Source organism: Martes martes (genome assembly GCF_963455335.1).
Source record: "Martes martes genome assembly, chromosome: 1".
Classification (NCBI taxonomy): domain Eukaryota; kingdom Metazoa; phylum Chordata; class Mammalia; order Carnivora; family Mustelidae; genus Martes; species Martes martes.
Window position 1 is genome coordinate 65,196,038 of NC_137888.1, and position 17,296 is coordinate 65,213,333.

The following is a 17,296-nucleotide window of genomic DNA, read 5'->3' on the forward strand; positions in this document are numbered from 1 at the left end:
TTACCTTGGAATGCACTTATAAAAGACTTTTGATGAGTACCAACTAAGGACACTAATTGACTCAGCTTCTGTCACTCCCACTTGTCTCATGATGACCTGGGCTATGCAGATGACAGACCTGGCTGCAGTGAGCGGTCATCATGAAATTCAATCAGTTCAGTAGCTTCCCTGTGAATAAGAGTAGAACTGGCTTATTATTATGCATTTGTTCAGAACAACACTGTGAAGATAGTCACAGAGGTATGTTTTATTGTAGCAATCAGAAAACTTGTGGGAAAAAGAAAGAATATAGAAGGAAAGTTGGAGAGAAGAAATATCATCAGGGATTATTGTGATTACGCATCACAGGTCTATGGACCTCTGTCTCGTCTTGGTCGTTTCCCTGACAACAATTCAGAGGACTTTGTAGTAAAAAACCACTATCTCAACACCTATGAAGGTAAGCAATTTACATAATTACAAGTCCAGTATAAGAGGAGTATTAAAGTACTAAAAGAGAAGTATTAGATTAAAGGCTAAACAACAAATAAAAATATTTTTAAGAAATAGCAATGAACACATTTAATGTTATTAATATGAGTACATACAAACCAATAAAAACTCCTAAGATCCAAATAAATAAATGGATATATTGTGTAACAATATATCTGTGTTTACCTACTTAACATTTAAGCATGTTCAATGTCACAAAAGTGAAATTGAAAAAGCTTTTATATCAGGTTTTCAAAGTAAACAAGGAATATATCATGAAACCAGCCCTTTAAAAAGAAGTATTAGTAAACTAGTGGGCAAGGAAATAGGTAACTAGGGGACAAGTTCGTGGAGAGGACTATACCTCTTGCCAAGTCCCGGAGAGGCTCATTTCGATTATTTAAATTTAATTGACAAGTTGAAGCATATACATGGCCAAGATCATGAATTGATGGTCACACTGTTGAACTTGCAGCTCTGGCTGATCATCTCCAGAGCAGAATACAGTAAACTGGTATATAGCCACGAAAAATTGGTGGTCCCATATATCATATGGTCACTAACTTTCTGTTGGTTATTATCATAGAACTTAATACTTTTTTGTAGGGAAATATTTAATTAGAATGCATTTCTCAGGGTTCCTGGGTGGCTTAGTCTGTTAAGTGTCTGATCCTAGGGTCCTGGGTTCAAGTCCTGCATTGGGCTCCCTACTCAGTGGGGAGTCTGCTTCTCTCTCTGCCCCACCCCCCTTATGTGCTCGCTCTCTCTCTCAGATAAATAAAATCTTTTTAAAAAAAGAATGCATTTTTCATTTTGTGGTCTAAATCACCGAGAACATGAGAACATTAATTATGTAGAAATTTGCTTTACATTTTGGGGCCACTTCAATTATGTGAGCTCTATCTTATCAGTAATTCTAAAATGAAACCACTTAGCAAACAGCTACTAAAATTAACACTATGCTTTCAAAACATGAAATTTAATCACTGAATACTAAAAATATATACTTCCTTCCTGTAGGATTAGTTGAACTTGAGTCATGTCTCCCAGATTTTGTTACACAACCCCGAATCAGACCGCCAAAGCCAAAAGTCACTACCACGAAAGCTGGTTTTCTCAAGAGGGCAGCAAGGATGGACCATGAGTTGGCAGAGGTTCATAAGGTATAAGACTTATTCCGAGACAAGAGCTATTAGTGGGACTTTTGTAGTGAAATACTTCATCTCCAAAACTGCAGTGTCCAGTAGTTCTCAGCACATAACTCTACATCTTTTCTCCTCTCCAGACTTTTATCTTCTGGAAGTTGCCTGCACTGTGTTGAACCAGTGTTTTTTCCTTGTTTCAAACTATAGGAAAATTGTTGGAGGCTGTCCTCCCCATTTGCAGAAGTCATGCTACTTCCTTTTTGTTGTTGTTGTTGTTATCATGTTACTTCCTAAAAGTTGTTCTGACTTTGGGTCTACGTAATAAAATCTGCCACTACATTGAGGTGTAGCAAGTTCCTAGTATCAGGAATTGCTGCTGGTTTTAATAGTGTAATAGGCCTCATTTTCTCCCTTTTAGATTTGTTACCAGGGCATCAGGAAGAAAGGGAGTCACGTTCAAGTCCTTTCTCATCTGGTTTAAAGCTCAAGTAAATGAGAAAGTGCAGTGGTTGTCCCCATGAAACAAGTACACGGCACCCCGTAGCTGTGCTTCCCTTTTGTTAGTTGGACTATAAGTGTACAGACTCTAGAATTCGTGATTTATGATCATGCTGATCTGTCTTTAGCACGCATCACAATCACCTGGAGGGCTTCTTAAAACACATGTCGCTGGGCCCACCCCTCAAAGTTTCTGATTGAGTAGGTCAGGGCTGGAGCTGGAGTATTTGCATGTGGTACAAGTTTCCAGATAATGCGATCTTCAGAAATTGCCATTGGAGACACACTGGTTCATGATAATCTCATCATTGGCCCATGCATTTGTTTGTTAATTTGGCTTTGGGAATAGCGTAAGAATCCACAGTAGCCTATACTCAGTATAAAAATTAAGACCTTGGGGCGCCTGGGTGGCTCAGTTGGTAAAGCGTCTGATTCTTGATTTCAGCTCAGGTCATGATCTCAGAGTCCTGAGATAGAGCCCCACTGTGGCTCCATGCTGGATGTGGAGCCTGCTTAAAATTCTCTCTCTCCCTCTTCCTCTGCCTCTACCCACCCCACTAAGACGCGCATCACCCTTTCTCTCCATAAATAAATAAATAAATAAATAAATAAGGACTTTGACAATAATTCATGTATATCTATGTGTTTTTTCCCCCACCTCATCGCCCTGTCTCCGTTTACCCATTCTGAACTCGGTGTTCATTATTCTCTCACTTTCTGTAAGAGTTTCTTTCAAATACTCTTTATTAGGGTATGGAAGTTCTCTTCTATTCCTGTTTTACTAAAGCTTTTAATCATGTATTCATGCTGAATTTTATCACATGTTTTATCTGTATCTATCGAGGTAATTATATATTTTTAAAATTATTGAATAGGGAACATCTATGTTTTTGTTTTTTTTGTTTTGTTTTTTTAAGATTTTATTTATTTATTTGACAGAGAGATCACAAGTAGGCAGAGAGGCAGGCAGAGGGGGGTGGGAAGCAGGCTCCCTGCTGAGCAGAGAGCCCGATGCAGGGCTCGATCCCAGGACCCTGGGATCATGACCTGGGCCGAAGGCAGAGGCTTAACCCACTGAGCCACCCAGGTGCCCAAGATGTTTTATTTTTAATACACTGTTGGGTATTAAGGAGGGTACTTGTTATGATGAGCACTGTGTGTTATTTGTAAGTGATGAATCACTAAATTCTATTCCTGAAACCAATACTACACTATATTTAACTAACTAGAATTCAAATAAAAATTTGAAAAAGAAAAAAAAATACATTGTTGGATTTGATTTACTAATATGTTTTTCAGAATTTTGATTCTGTATTCATGAGTGAAACAACCTTATTTTTCTCTCATTTTGACTCCGTATGGCTTTGGTGTTAGAGTGATGCAGGTCTTCTGAAATGACTGCAGAGTATTCCTTCTTTTCTACTTTTAGAAAGAGTTTAAGTTTAAAGTGATCTAGTCCTTCAATTCGGTAGAATACTTATATTAAAATTATCTGAGACTGATGTTTTCTTCATGGGAAAATTCTAACTACTTCTTCAGTTTCCTCACTACTTACAGAACTGTCTGCATTGTTTTGGTAAATTACATTTTCTTTTTTAAAAAATTTCTTTTTTATTATTATTTTTATTTTTTACAGAGGAAGAGAAGAAAGGGCCAGGAGAGGGGCAGAGAATGAGGCAGAGAGAGAATCTTAGGCAGGATCCGTGCCCAAGTGCAGAGCCCAATGCGGGACTTGATCTCACAACCGAGATTGTGACCTGAGCCAAAACCAAGAGTCAGACATTTAACTAACTAAGTAAATCAGGTGCCCTGGTAAATTACATTTTCCTTATAAAGTGTTTTGTACCTAACTTTTCACATTTTTTGGCATATGGTTGTTGATAGTATTATTTAAAATCTTTTTAGTGTTTGTGGTATCTATAATCATGCCTACTTTTTTTCGTTTGTAATACTATTTATTTGTGCTTTCAGTCTTTTTCTTTACTTGGTTTTACAGGAGGCTTATTAATTTCCTTGGTATTGTTTTTCCAAAGAATGAAATTTTTACTTTGTTGATTTTCTCTACTATATATATATATTTTTAGTCACATTAACTCCCATTCATATACATCTTTCCTCTTTCTTTTTGTTTTGTTGTTTTTTCCCTTAAAGTAGTCATGTAGCTCATTAATTTTCAGGCAGTCATTAGTTTTATAAAAGTATTGAAGGGTAAGCATTTCCTTCAAAACACTGATTTTGGTATATTCCATTAGTTTTGATTTTATCAACATTAGTATCTAATATTTTAAAACATCTGTTATGGTTTTTGAACCTGTGAGTATTTAAGTTTTTAAATTTCCAAATATGCAGGAATTTTAACTCATTTTTGAATTAACTTCTAACTCCTTTGCTCTATGGTCAAGGATCCCTATTCTTTGAAACTTAGTGAGGCTTGTCTTGTGAACTAGTATATGAGTTTACATATAAAATAATCTAAGTCCACCTTCAGATAATACTGTCACTTTACGTGCAGTGTAGGTCCCTTATAGCAGATTATTCCCCGTTCATCCCTACAGTCCCTGTGGCATTCCTGTCATTCATTTCACTGATCCATATGCTATCATAACCAATATATTCTTACTCTCATTGCTTTAACAGTTATATTTTGGATCAATTAAAAATAAGAAAAAATACTTTATTTTACCTTCATTTATTATTTCTATGGCACTGTTCCTTTATAGAAATGCAAGTTTATGACCTATGTCATTTTGCTCCTACCTGGAGCAACTGGAGAACTTGGTTTACATTTATTATAAGGAAGGTCTCCTGGCAACAAACTCTCTCAGTTTTTGTCTCAGGAAGTCTTTATTTCTCCTGTATGATTTTTTTTTAGATAATTCACATACCATTAAATTCACTCTTTTAAAATAAACAATTCAGTTGTTTTTAGTATACATATACACAAGGTTGTTCAACCATCACCATTATTTAATTCCAAAACGTTCTCATTATCCCAAAAAGAAACCCATACCCAATGGCAGTCACTCCCAATTGCCTTCTTCTCCCTATCCCCCAGCAACCACTAATATTTCTTTTTATGGATTTGCCTATTCTGAACATTTCATATAAATGAAATCAGACAATGTATGGCCTTTTGTGTTTAGCTTCTTTAACTTAGCACAATGTTTTCAAAGTTCATCCATATTGTAGTAGGTACCTTAATGCTTTGTATGACTGTATGATATTCCATTGTGTGGATATATCACATTTTGTTTACCTGCTCATCAATTGATACAGTTGATAGAAATTTGAGTAGTTTCTACTTTTTATCTATTATAAATTATGGTGCTTTGCACATTTGTGTACAAATTTTTGTGTGAACATAAATTTTTCAGTTCTTTTGACATATACCTAGGAATGGAATTCCTGGGTCACCAGGTAACCCTTTTACTTCTTGAAGAACTCCCAGACTATTTCAAAAGTGGCTACACTGTTTTACATTCCCACCAAGAATGTATGAGGATTCCCATTTCTCCGTATTTTTGTCCTCATTTACTACTACCCATCTTTTTTATTATAGCCATCCTAGCTCACCCAGTGAGATACCTGCGTGGTATCTCATTGTGGTTTAGAATTGCATTTGTCTTAATGATTAAAGAATTTTAGCACCTTTTCATGTGCCTTATGGTCATATGTACGTCTTTTTTTTTTTTAAATATTTTGTTTATTTATTTGCACGTGCGAGAGAGCATAAGAGAGTGAGCAAGCACAAGCTGGGGGAGGGACAGAGGGGAGAGGGAGAAGCAGGCTCTCTGCCACGCCGGAGCCCGATGCAGGGCTTGATCCCAGGACCCTAGGATCATGACCTGAGCCAAAGGCAGATGCTTAACCGACTGAGCCACTCAGGCACTCCAGGTCATTTGCATATCTTTTTTGGGGAAATGTCTATTCAGATCCTTTGCTTATTTTTTTTTTTTTTTAGATTTTATTTATTTGACAGACAGAGATCACAAGTAGGCAGAGAGGCAGGCAGAGAGAGAGAGAGAGAGAGGAGGAAGCAGGCTCCCTGCTGAGTAGAGAGCCCAATGTGGGGCTCAATCCCAGGACCCTGAGATCATGACCTGAGCCGAAGGCAGAGGCTTTAACCCACTGAGCCACCCAGGCACCCCCTTTGCTTATTTTTTAATTGGGTTGTCTTTTTATTGTTTATAATAGACATTACTTTTAATGTCTATTTACTGTTGAGTTGTAGGAGTTTTGTATATATTCTGAGGACTATTCCCTTGTCAGATGTGATTTGCAGATTTCCCTCCCATTCTGTGGGATGTGTTTTTACTTTAATGGTATCCTTTGAAACAGGTAAATTTAAAATTGTGATCTTTTCAGTTTTGAATAATGATTTTATTGAGTGAATTCTAGGTTGGCGGGATTTTGTCCCAACACTTCAAAGATTTCACTCTCGCATGGATGATTTTTTTTTTTTTAAGATTTTGTTTATTTATTAGAAAGAGAGTGAGCAAGAGCATGAGCAGGGAGGAGGGACAGGGAGAAGCCGAAGCAGACTCCCACTGAGCAGGGAGCCCGATGCAGGACTCGATGCCAGGACCCCAGAATCATGACCTGAGCTGAAGGCAGATGCTTAACCGACTGAGCCACCCAGGCATCCTGCATAGATGTTTTCTGACTAGAATTCCACTGTAATTTTTAATCTTCATTCCTCAGTAGTGAAGGTGTGTTTTCTATCTTCTTTCAGACTTCTCTCTTTGTCTTTCTCTAAATGTTATATGCCTGGGGAGTGTGTGTGTGTGTGTGTGTGTGTGTGTGTGTGTGTGTGTGTTAAGGTACCTGTCTTGCTTGATGTTTTCTAAGCTTTCTGGATTTGTGGGTTGGTGTTTGTTATTACTTTAGGCAAGTTTCCAGCCATTATTATTTCAAATATTTATTCTGCATTCTCTCTTTCTTCTCCATTTGGTATTTCACTTACACATATTACTCCTTTTGATATCGTCTCACAATTCTTAGATGTTCTGTTCTGTTTCTTTGTTTCTCCTTACATTTCAGTTTGGGAAGTTTTTATTGACATATCTTCAAGTTCCTGGAGTCTTTTCTTAAAATCTTTTTTTAGCTGTGTTGAGTCTACCAATGAGCCTATTGATAGCATTTTCCATTTCTGTTATAGTGTTTTGACTTCTAGCCTTTCCTTTTGATTCTTTGGGTTTCTTTCTCTGCTTACATTACTCATCTGTTCTTGCTTGTCATCTTCCTTTTCCATTAGAGCCCTTAACATAGTAATCATTGTTATTTAAAATTTTTTGTCTGATAATTCCAACATGTATGTCATATCTGACTCTGGTTCTGATGGTTACTTCTCTTTTTAGTGTATTTTTTTTTCTTGCCTTTGTAATGCCTTTTAATTTTTTTGTTGATAGCCTGACATGTTATCAAACAATAGTAACTGAGGTAAATAGACTATAGTGTGGCATTTATATTAATCTGGCTAGATGCTGGGCTGTGTTTAATGTTTGTTATAGCTGATGTCAGAGGATTCACATTCTTCTACAGTCCTTGTTTTTAATCTGTCCTCTTGGCTTTGGGATGAGATGCCATTATATGGTGTCTGTCAGTCTGGAATATTGGTTTGAATTGAAGAGAGTCACTAAATATTAGATTTATGTCCAGACATTGTATTTACTTAGTCTTATGGTTACATTATTTTGAGAATCCAGAATCAGAAATATAAAGGTACAGGTGGTATAAGGCTTAAAAAAAATACTTTATGAGCTATGTCACAGTAACCATAGAGGAGAAATATCTAGAATAGTAAAAATAATTTCCACAGTACAGTATTCTCAGGCTATTCTTGGTAGTAATTTAGGTGAGAATATATTTTTGAAGACTTGTCAAATTACTTATGTCCTAAAGGAGATTAAAGAGTGTACCAATGAGTTCTTTCTTCTATTTATGAAAATCATGGATTGAACTCAGTTGCCTAATGTATTTGTCTTTTAAGCATGTTAAAATGTATTGTTTGGTAACAACATTTCCTTGATATTCTCATATTCATTCATATTCCCCCTCCCGAGAGCTTTACCTTTCAAGACAATAAGACAGATTGAAGGGATTCTCATATACTTTTATTTGTTGGTTTTATTATACTTTTCATTGGACTTCTTGACCAAACATTTTTCTTTTAACTGTGAAAATGAATTGCCTTTTTTCCAAAATTTAAATTGTTTCTTTTCTCTTATATTTAGAATTTATTTACTGACTGGGAAAAATATCCATATAGTTCAAAATTCATAAATTATACAAAAGTATTAAATGTAAATCTTCTATCCCTCTCTCCCAGCTATGCAGTTCCTTCTTTGGAGGCCACCAGTGTTTTTTAGTTTCATATCTTTCTGTCCAGAGATATCTTACAAGCAAATATATTCATATCTATATAGAGAAATATACACATGTATATATGTGTGTATTTAGAAATAGGTAAGAACAAATAAAAATACCTATGAGTATCTCCTTAAATTTTTTTACACAAATGTTAACACATAATATACACTGTCTGTCTGTGCTTTTATTATTCAATATATGTTAGAGATCATCCCATAATTGCGTTACATCATTTTTTGCATGATTTTTCGTCATATAAATGTACCATGTCTACCCAGTCCCCACTTGATGTATATTTATATTGTCCCAAGTTTTTTGTATCAAAAATAATGCTCTATTGAGTAATCTTTTTTGCATATAATTTGGTACATATATGAGCAACATATCTAGAAGAAAATTCCTAGACATGAATTGCTGGCCCACAATATGCCTGCATTTATAGTTTTGATGGATGCTGATAAATTTTCTTACATAAATGATGTACTGATTGCTGAGTGTGTGAGAGTGCCTGTTTTCCCAGATCCCTACCAACATATTATGAATGATTGTTTTTAAGATGGCTTCATGTAGTGCTGTTTAAGGCAATGCACTCAAGAGATGCCTGAGCTTAAAATTATTATTTTTTAGACTGTTCCTGCTTTCTGTTGATTCAATAGTTGTGGTTATTGTAGAGCTGTTATATATTAGAGCTGTTGTGTATTTGGTGTCAGTTTCATTTTGTAGAAACTCAGAGGGTTCTGTTAAAACAACAATAATTTCATGTGGTTTCAAATTTTACTCAACTTGCATATTTTTATTAATTTCAAGTTTTGGCTTAGTGCTTATTTTATCACTTCTCTGTTTTCTGTGGGAAAACTAATATAAAAATCATATGATGAAAAACATTCTAAAATATGATTTTTAAAGGACAGAGATCAGGTTTTTTGATAATTTTAAGTTAAAAGTATCCCCCTATGGCTGAAAATAGAAACAATGAACAAAACCTTATGTCATATATAGTTTGGGGGACTTCTGGTGACCAAAAGTAAAATCAGTAAAAATGTATGTTGAAGTCAAAGCACACACACACACAGTTTCTCAAGAAAACAAGTTCATTTTCAGAAAAAGTGAGGTGCAGGCCTTCATGGTCAAAGGAAAGCTCTTTCTTCACTAGGAGACAATTGCCATTTAATGCTCCTCAGTTCCCCCATAACAACAGAACATACCAAATATTTCTGTCATTTGTGGCACAGGGAAATTTTCTATCACCCAGGCACTTACTTGAAACAGCTAATTGGCTCTTGTGGAAGAAGAGGATTTGGAGGTTTTGCTTGCATACACACCACAAAACCTTTCAAAATCTCAAAAAAAATTTTTTTAGTTCCCCAAATCTTTGATTAAAATGGATAAACCTAGAATATGTGCTTGGTTTATTCAATGTTAGCTGATGTTTAGGAATATCATACCATCCCTTGGGTCAAACAAGCACCCAGTTTTGGCCCTTCTCAAACTGTCATAGCATAACCATAGTGAAGATTATTTCTGATTGATACTCGATCTGTGGCCTAGATTGAGTAGTGGAAGAAAATACAAAGGTAAGAAATGATGCTAGTTGGTGTGATTTCAGGCAATACTGGATAAGAAGAATAGAGTTCTTGAACCAAAGAAAGTTTTGCGCTTTCTTCAAAGAAAGGCTCTACCTCAACCTCGGCTTCCAACTCCAACCTTGGAAATGAGTTCCAATGTAAGTTTGAAACTTTATTTGAAATGCTAAATTCAGTATTGCTGTTTGTTTATTCTTATACTTTGGGTTAAAAACAAACCTAACTTAACAGGGTTACCTTTTCAAGATCTGACTTATGGCATTTCTTCTTATGCTTCAAACATCAGACCCACACAAATAAGCAAAATGAAATCTTCCTAAGAAAAATGGGCATCAGAAGGTAATCCTCATGTGTGTCAAATAAAAAAAGATCAAATGATGATCAGTTACCATAACCATCTTGCCCATGGGGAGGTGGCTATGAGCTGGAGTCAGAAAGGAGGGAAATGCCAGAGATGTCATGAGGACAGGCCAGCTTCTGAGGTAGGACTGGCTCCAAGAGTTCGCCCTGACCAGGGTCAGACTTCACCTTCATAGATCTCCAAACTTAGTTTGGACAAGGTACCAGAGTCAGTCAGGATTTAGGACTGACTTGGACTCAGCAGCTTCTGCACCCCTACAAGAAAGTGCTAGAGATGCCACAGTACAGATGTATTGCTTGACAGAAGGATTACTGCCTGCCTTGTAGAGGAGGATATTCTTCTTAGCAGTCCTTCTCCTCAGCCTACTATCTCCCAGTATAGGCAGTTCTCACAAGACGCCAGATTGAATTCAGAAGGTCGTCGTGCATTTTCAGAGGGAGGAACATTGGCAGGAGTTCTCATTAGTGCTTCTGAAGGGTCACCTGTGCGGAGACCCTTCTCTAGTAGTCCCACTGACTGCCCGGGATGTGCTTCTGGAGTTCCCCTTTCTAGGCTTTGTGCCAGTCACTCCCTGTGGTTCACATTGTCTTTCACATGTGTTCATGCTGTTGATTTCTGTTGCTTTCTCTTGCATTCAGGGGCACTTTAAGTCAATATGCAGGCTCTGCTTTCTGCTTTTGGTATATAGTTACTTAAGGTGATTTTTGTAGATGGCTAATCTTGTCCATTCTGATTTTACCAGCTTATCTAAATTCTTGAGAGAAGCACCTTACTCTAGACTCTGACATAGACTAGTTGTATTCCTTGTCTACTCATGAACAAACATGAAAAAACTATTGCAAAAGGGATGTTATAAGCCATACTTGCTGCTTCAAGAAAGATTTTGCTAGAAAGGAGTAGAGGAAAATGAAAATGACTTAATTTGTAGGGATAGAGTGAGTTGTTTGCTTTTGATATGATTTTTTAATGATGTCTTATGATAAAAAATAATTTTAACAATACAGGAAGTAACATTTAAAATACTATATGTTCAATGAGTATAGGCCTTATTTATTTCTCTTTAAATCCTTCTGGCATCTAGCACAGTCTCTTTTGCTTGATCTAAGTCTTCAAAAAAATATTTGATGCTGACCGCTACTCTTTTCAACCTGCTTGGTTCTCACTTTGTTCTTTTAGGAAGAAGAAGATATAGAGATGGCTGTGATCTACCTTCAAAAGTTACTCCGGGGAAGAGCCGTTCAGAACACGGTGTGTACAGTCCAACCACTGGTCCTGTGCTTCTCCTTTGAGAATAGATTTATAGAAGGCTTATGTACTCCGTTCCTTGGGATGAGTTCCCTCTTACACCCTGCTGTCTGATGGAACTATATGCTCTTGAATTACCTACCCATTCCCTTCTACTGTCAGAGTTTATCCAAGTGGGTGGCAGAGTGTCAAGGAGAGAAAGGACCTGCCTGCTGTTTGTCACAGTTGTAACCGAGGCAAAGTGAAATTAGCATCTTCCTTAGAATCACTAAATCCAACAATTTTCTTACCTGAATTTCTACTTATTTTATAAAAAGTTTAGTTAAGTAATCTCCACACCCAACATGGGGCTTGAACTCATGACCCCTACCCCCCAAGATCAAGAGTTGCATGCTCTATCAACTGAGCCAGCCAGGTACTTCTAAATTTTGACTTTTTTTTTTTTTTAGATTTTATTTATTTATTTGACAGACAGAGATCACAAGTAGGCAGAGAGGCAGGCAGAGAGAGAGGAAGGGAAGCAGGCTCCCTGCTGAGCAGACAGCCCGATGCAGGGCTCCATCCCAGGACCCTGGGATCATGACCTGAGCTGAAGGCAGAGGCTTTAACCCACTGAGCCACCCAGGCACCCCTGAATTTTGACTATTAAGGCATCATAGACCAAGTGGATTCCTTAATTTTCCACAATGTCATAATTGTTTGAGTTTGTATATAGCTAGCACTACCTGAATAATAAGTAGCTAAGGAATCCTAACTACAGTTTTGAACCCATACTATAAGCTCACATTATATATTCTTTGCTTTACATATATCATCTCAGTTTTTTCTATCAGTTACCCCATTTTATAGGCAAGTGATTTGAGTCTGAGATTATATTAACTACTAGCAAATTCCACTCTGGTCTTCCTGACTATAAAGCCTTCACCACATTATTCGTGCAAGCACACTTCAATTTTAAAATGGACTGATATAAAGCACCAGCAAAAAAATTTTTCCTCCTCATACAGCTGTAACTCGTAAGAGACTCAGTTATAATTAGTATGTCCAGGGAAGCTGGGTGAGCATCTTGTGTTCAACATTATTCTCCCTTCTCCTTGAGTATTTCCCCAGGAGAAACGTCACAGCAGATTATGTATTACGAACCGGGGGCAGATCTCTTGGAAAAGAAAGCATGGCTATGAAAAAGAGCGTCCTCAGGCATCTTTGGGAAGGAGCACAGAAAATGAAGGGGAGGGTCTAGTATCTTAATATGACCCTATAGAAACCATTTTGTCTTTGAGAGGCATTTTGAGAAACTGAGTAAACAACAGCTAAGTAAGCTCTTTCTTGACCTGAGCAGCTGGAGGTATAGAAAAGAACGCAGAGCTCTAAGCCCCGTGGAACACCCCTGCTCTGCGGAGAAGGCAGAACCGAACCCACCGTTCAGCAGTCCCTCACCAGTCACTGCAGGAGCCTTAGGGTCCCACACAGGGGATGCTAACTTACAAGTCTCTTTTTGATTTGATTTGATTTGATACAGATGTTTGAAGGGAAGGAAAAGCGGCTGGAGTTGATCCAGGAGCTGCGCACCAGCCACGCACTACAAGAGGATGACAGGCTGCTGAAGAAAGCCGAGAAGCAAGTGACGCTGGCCCTGCAGCGGCAGAGGAACTTGCATGAGCACAAGGTTCTTTCCTTTTCTTTCTTGCTATGTCATCTCCCCAGATTTTTATTATTGCGTAGGTGGCGTTACAACTACAGTAAATGAAATGACAAAAAAGAACCCCCCCCAACCCCATCACTCTTTCACAGTTGGTGTTTTTAAATAATAGACTGCACCAGCAGTCCAGAATTGGAATGGGATGTGCCCTCGCTGAAATGGATGTGGTCTTATTTTATTTGCAAAAGAAAAAAAAAAAAAACACACCACATTTTAAAAAGGTTCTCCCTTCCAATTTTCTTAAATATTTGGTTATTCTACTCAGTAGAATGGGAGCTCAGCAGAATGAAAAGTAGTAAAAGCATTAAAAAAAAAGACATAAGATTTATTTTAAAAAGCAGCACTTGTTTATGAGTTTTGGAGCTGTTCATAGTGCATGCTGGTTAAACCACATCTAAAATATGTTATTATCTCATGGTATTTGGTATCCTGTGACTTTCATCAGTGTCACCTGACAACAGCTGCTAATTGCAACTCTTTCCCAAAAGTTGTAAATGTTTTCCCTTGGCATTTGTCCATGTATACAGTTGTCAATGTTCCTGACTATAGAGTAGACATACTTTTACTATCTCTCCCACTTATCTCTAAATCAGCGTGAAAAAGAATCCGTTTGCAGAGTCTAGTGTTATAAGAAAGCTAATGGTGGAGTTAATATGACCCACCCTTAGTAGTATACACAACACTTGTGCCATGTGGGACTGGGCATAAATGTCAGGCAGCTTGAGAATGAGTGTGTTACTCCTTTTCCATGACACCAGGCTTGTAGATGCTCTCTGAGTTTGGGGTTGGTGGTGTAGAGAAGGGAGGAAGAAGGCCACAGGCTGTGAGACCCAACAGAGGGACAGAGAAAGAAGAATGGAATGTGGACACTAGAGTTTCTGAATCTGGAGGTCTCAGAGCCCTCAAAATGACAGAGACGAGGCTGTACTTCTGTTCAGATGGGAACAGAATGGCCTAGAAACACCAGGACCCAAGAACTGGATGGAAAAATGCCCTCCTTGGCCCTTCAAAGTTTCTGATTATAGACTTTAGCGGTGCACCTAAGCCAGCCCAGGCTTTTTAACTCATGTGTCCCAGTTCATAGGTAAACACTTGACTGATACCATCTCAGCTAAGAGCTGAAGGAGTCGTTAACAGAAAGAGCTGTCCCTTAACAAAGGACTCGCTCTGCTTCCCTTCTGCTCTACCTAGATACACCAATGATATGCAGGAGTCTGAGGGAGGGGACACCTCACTCTACCTCCAGCTGATCCTCTCCTTTTCTCCTCTTATATTTTCTTCGGGGCATAGTACAGAAAATGCACAGTTCCCAATTATGTAATGCTTTGTGTGATATGATCACAGCAAAATCACCTTCCTAAAGATTTTTACTTAATTTTCAAATTAGATTGTACTACCTTAGCATACTCAAATTTCCTGCTGAAGGAGAAGGCTGGACATGAAAAGGTAGCCATTTGGGATTTTAAAGGTTGCATCTGCCCCCCAAAGGAGGGAGCTTGTGATCCTGAGACAAGGAGAGAATCTGTTTGTGGTCTCTGGGCTGAATGACCACTGTTGATAAATGTAAGGAGCAGTGAGGCTCTCTTAGTGTGGCCCTTTCTTTCCAACTCCTCCTGTCATATAAGTAAAGCTGAACTTTGTGGTTAGAAAGTATGTGCGGGCTGGGCGGAGGTGAGGGAGGGTGTTGGCGCTAACGTCCACGCTTGAATGACAGTCTCCCACAGCCTCATCATCTTTGAGACCTATGTGGGTTTCCTCCCTTCAGAGACAAACCAGAGAAGAACACAGCACAGAAGAACTGTCAGGACTGAGGGAGTGTATGACTGGGAGATGAGCCCTTTCCCTTAAACTGGAGGATAGGAAAAGGAACGGGATAAAGTTGCAAAGGATTCAATCTTCCTAAACACTTTTATTCTCGTGTCAAAGCCAAGACAGACAGATCCATAAATAGATACTGTGGCTTATTCCTGGCAGAGAACTCCAGGCCCCAACTTTACCTCAATGATTACATAGACCTATAGGCTTTTTCTTGCTCTGTTTCAAAGATAGTTCTTAATGACTTTGAAGTTATTTAAAAGAATATGGTACCACAGTTTTCTACTTTCATGTTATTCAAGACCTTAGAATTCCCCAAACTTGTGTCAAAGGACCAAGCGTTAAAAAATTAAAAGGTATCATGAGTGAATTTCTAGAAGGTTCTATTTTATTGAACTCCAAAAAAATTTTTTTAAAAAACCTTGACATTTCCCTTCATATCTGGGAAGATAGAAGTACTTTACCTTCTGGATAAAAATGAAAAAAAACAAAAAACAAAAAACAATTTGTGTGGCTATTAACAAATGTTTTGCTAAATCCCCCTCATAATTTGAGGACTGTAATCTGTCAGTGACTGACTAAGCGATCCACTTTCTCATGTCTCAGTTTGATCATAAATTTTCTTAGTAAGAATCCTTGGGGCCGGGGTGCCTGGGTGGCTCAAGTGGGTTAAAGCCTCTGCCTTCAGCTCAGGTCATGATCTCGGGGTCCTGGGATCGAGCCCCACATTGGGCTCTCTGCTCAGCGGGAAACCTGCTTCCCCCTCTCTCTCTGCTTGCCTCTGCCTACTTGTGACCTCTCTCTCTCTCTCTCTGTGTCAAATAAATAAATAAATAAATCTTTTTTAAAAAAGTAAAGAATCCTTGGGGTGATGGCAACCTAGTGATAATATTCCTAATAAACACTAAGTGTATTCTGGAAGTGAAGTGACTGTCAGGAGTTCTGGGTAATCCAGCATCCCTCCATATACATCCTCATGCTTAGTAGAATTTGTATCCTTAAAAATTTACTATTGTTTTTAAGGTCTCACTGGTTGAAAACCATTTGGCTGGACTGGAAGGAAGGGCGCTGGCAGACATGTTTGACTTCCTGTCCAAAGAGCTGGTGAGACTACAGGAAGAGCGGAGGATCCATGCTTTTGCCATGCTGGCTGAGCGGCAGCGGAGGATGCGAGAAGCTGAAGAGAGTGGTCGGCGCCAAGTCGAGCAAAGGCGCCTGCGGGAGGAGGACCAGATATTTAAGGAGGCAAGTTGGGGGGGCGCAGCTGGATGGCTGAGAGCTATTTGTAAGGAGCCAAATCAAACCAGAGGATACTCATGATATGAAATGGCACTTGTTTTTTGTTTTTCTTTGTGTTCTACAAATATGTATTATGTTCCTATGATGTGCTAGGCACTGTGAGATACTTTGGAGGGAGGAAACCAGACATGGTCCCCTTTCTCCTGGAGCTTAAGTACTATGTAACATGCAAATATGTGTAGAATGAGAAAATATAGTAAGTTTCATGAAGCAAACAGATGGGGCCCAGTGGCACATTTTAAACAGGTTATTCTTTTTGCTGTGTGAGAACAGGTTGGAAGGAGTACAGAGTGGAAACCAGGAGATCAGGAAGGAGGCTGTGGAAGTAATTAAAGCCAATGAGAAACAGGAAGAAGTCAAGGAAACCGTCCAGTTTCTGGCCGAATCAACTGGAAGATGATAGTACCATTTTTTGATGCGGGAAAGCGGAGCATGGAATTAATTTAGGGGCAGGGGTAGAATCAGGAATTTGATTTTTATTAGGCTTGAGACATTCTAGTGGAGGTGTCATTTCAGCAGGTGTATAACCAAGGTGGGATTTAGAAGAGAGGTTTCGGCTAAAGATATAAACTAGAGCACTAGGTTGGTAAGTTAGAATTCTGATCAAGACCTTATGAGTATGAAATTCCAAAGTGAGCAGGATATAAATTCAGAGGAAGTCCAAGGAGCTAATAATATCTCAAAGCACTCACCCTCATCAAGAATATAAAAGGGCAAGTGTTAAAATTGAAGGGGATTTATGAAGAAGATTGCTTTAGATGGAATTGTGCTGTGACTACCCATTACACCCCTTACCCCATCCCCACCCCCC

At 38.3% G+C, this 17,296-nt stretch overlaps 1 protein-coding gene across 1 annotated transcript in view; it reads left to right on the forward strand.

Annotated features, from left to right (window-relative positions):
* CFAP91 (cilia and flagella associated protein 91) overlaps nt 1–17,296 on the forward strand; it is a gene marked incomplete at its 3' end in the record, with an annotated part of 127,579 nt that overhangs the window by 63,980 nt on the left and 46,303 nt on the right. Inside the window, 6 exon segments of the mRNA XM_080800349.1 lie at nt 257–439; nt 1,492–1,634; nt 10,090–10,206; nt 11,604–11,675; nt 13,192–13,338; nt 16,210–16,431. Of these exon segments, the coding sequence (XP_080656475.1) occupies nt 257–439; nt 1,492–1,634; nt 10,090–10,206; nt 11,604–11,675; nt 13,192–13,338; nt 16,210–16,431 (884 nt within the window).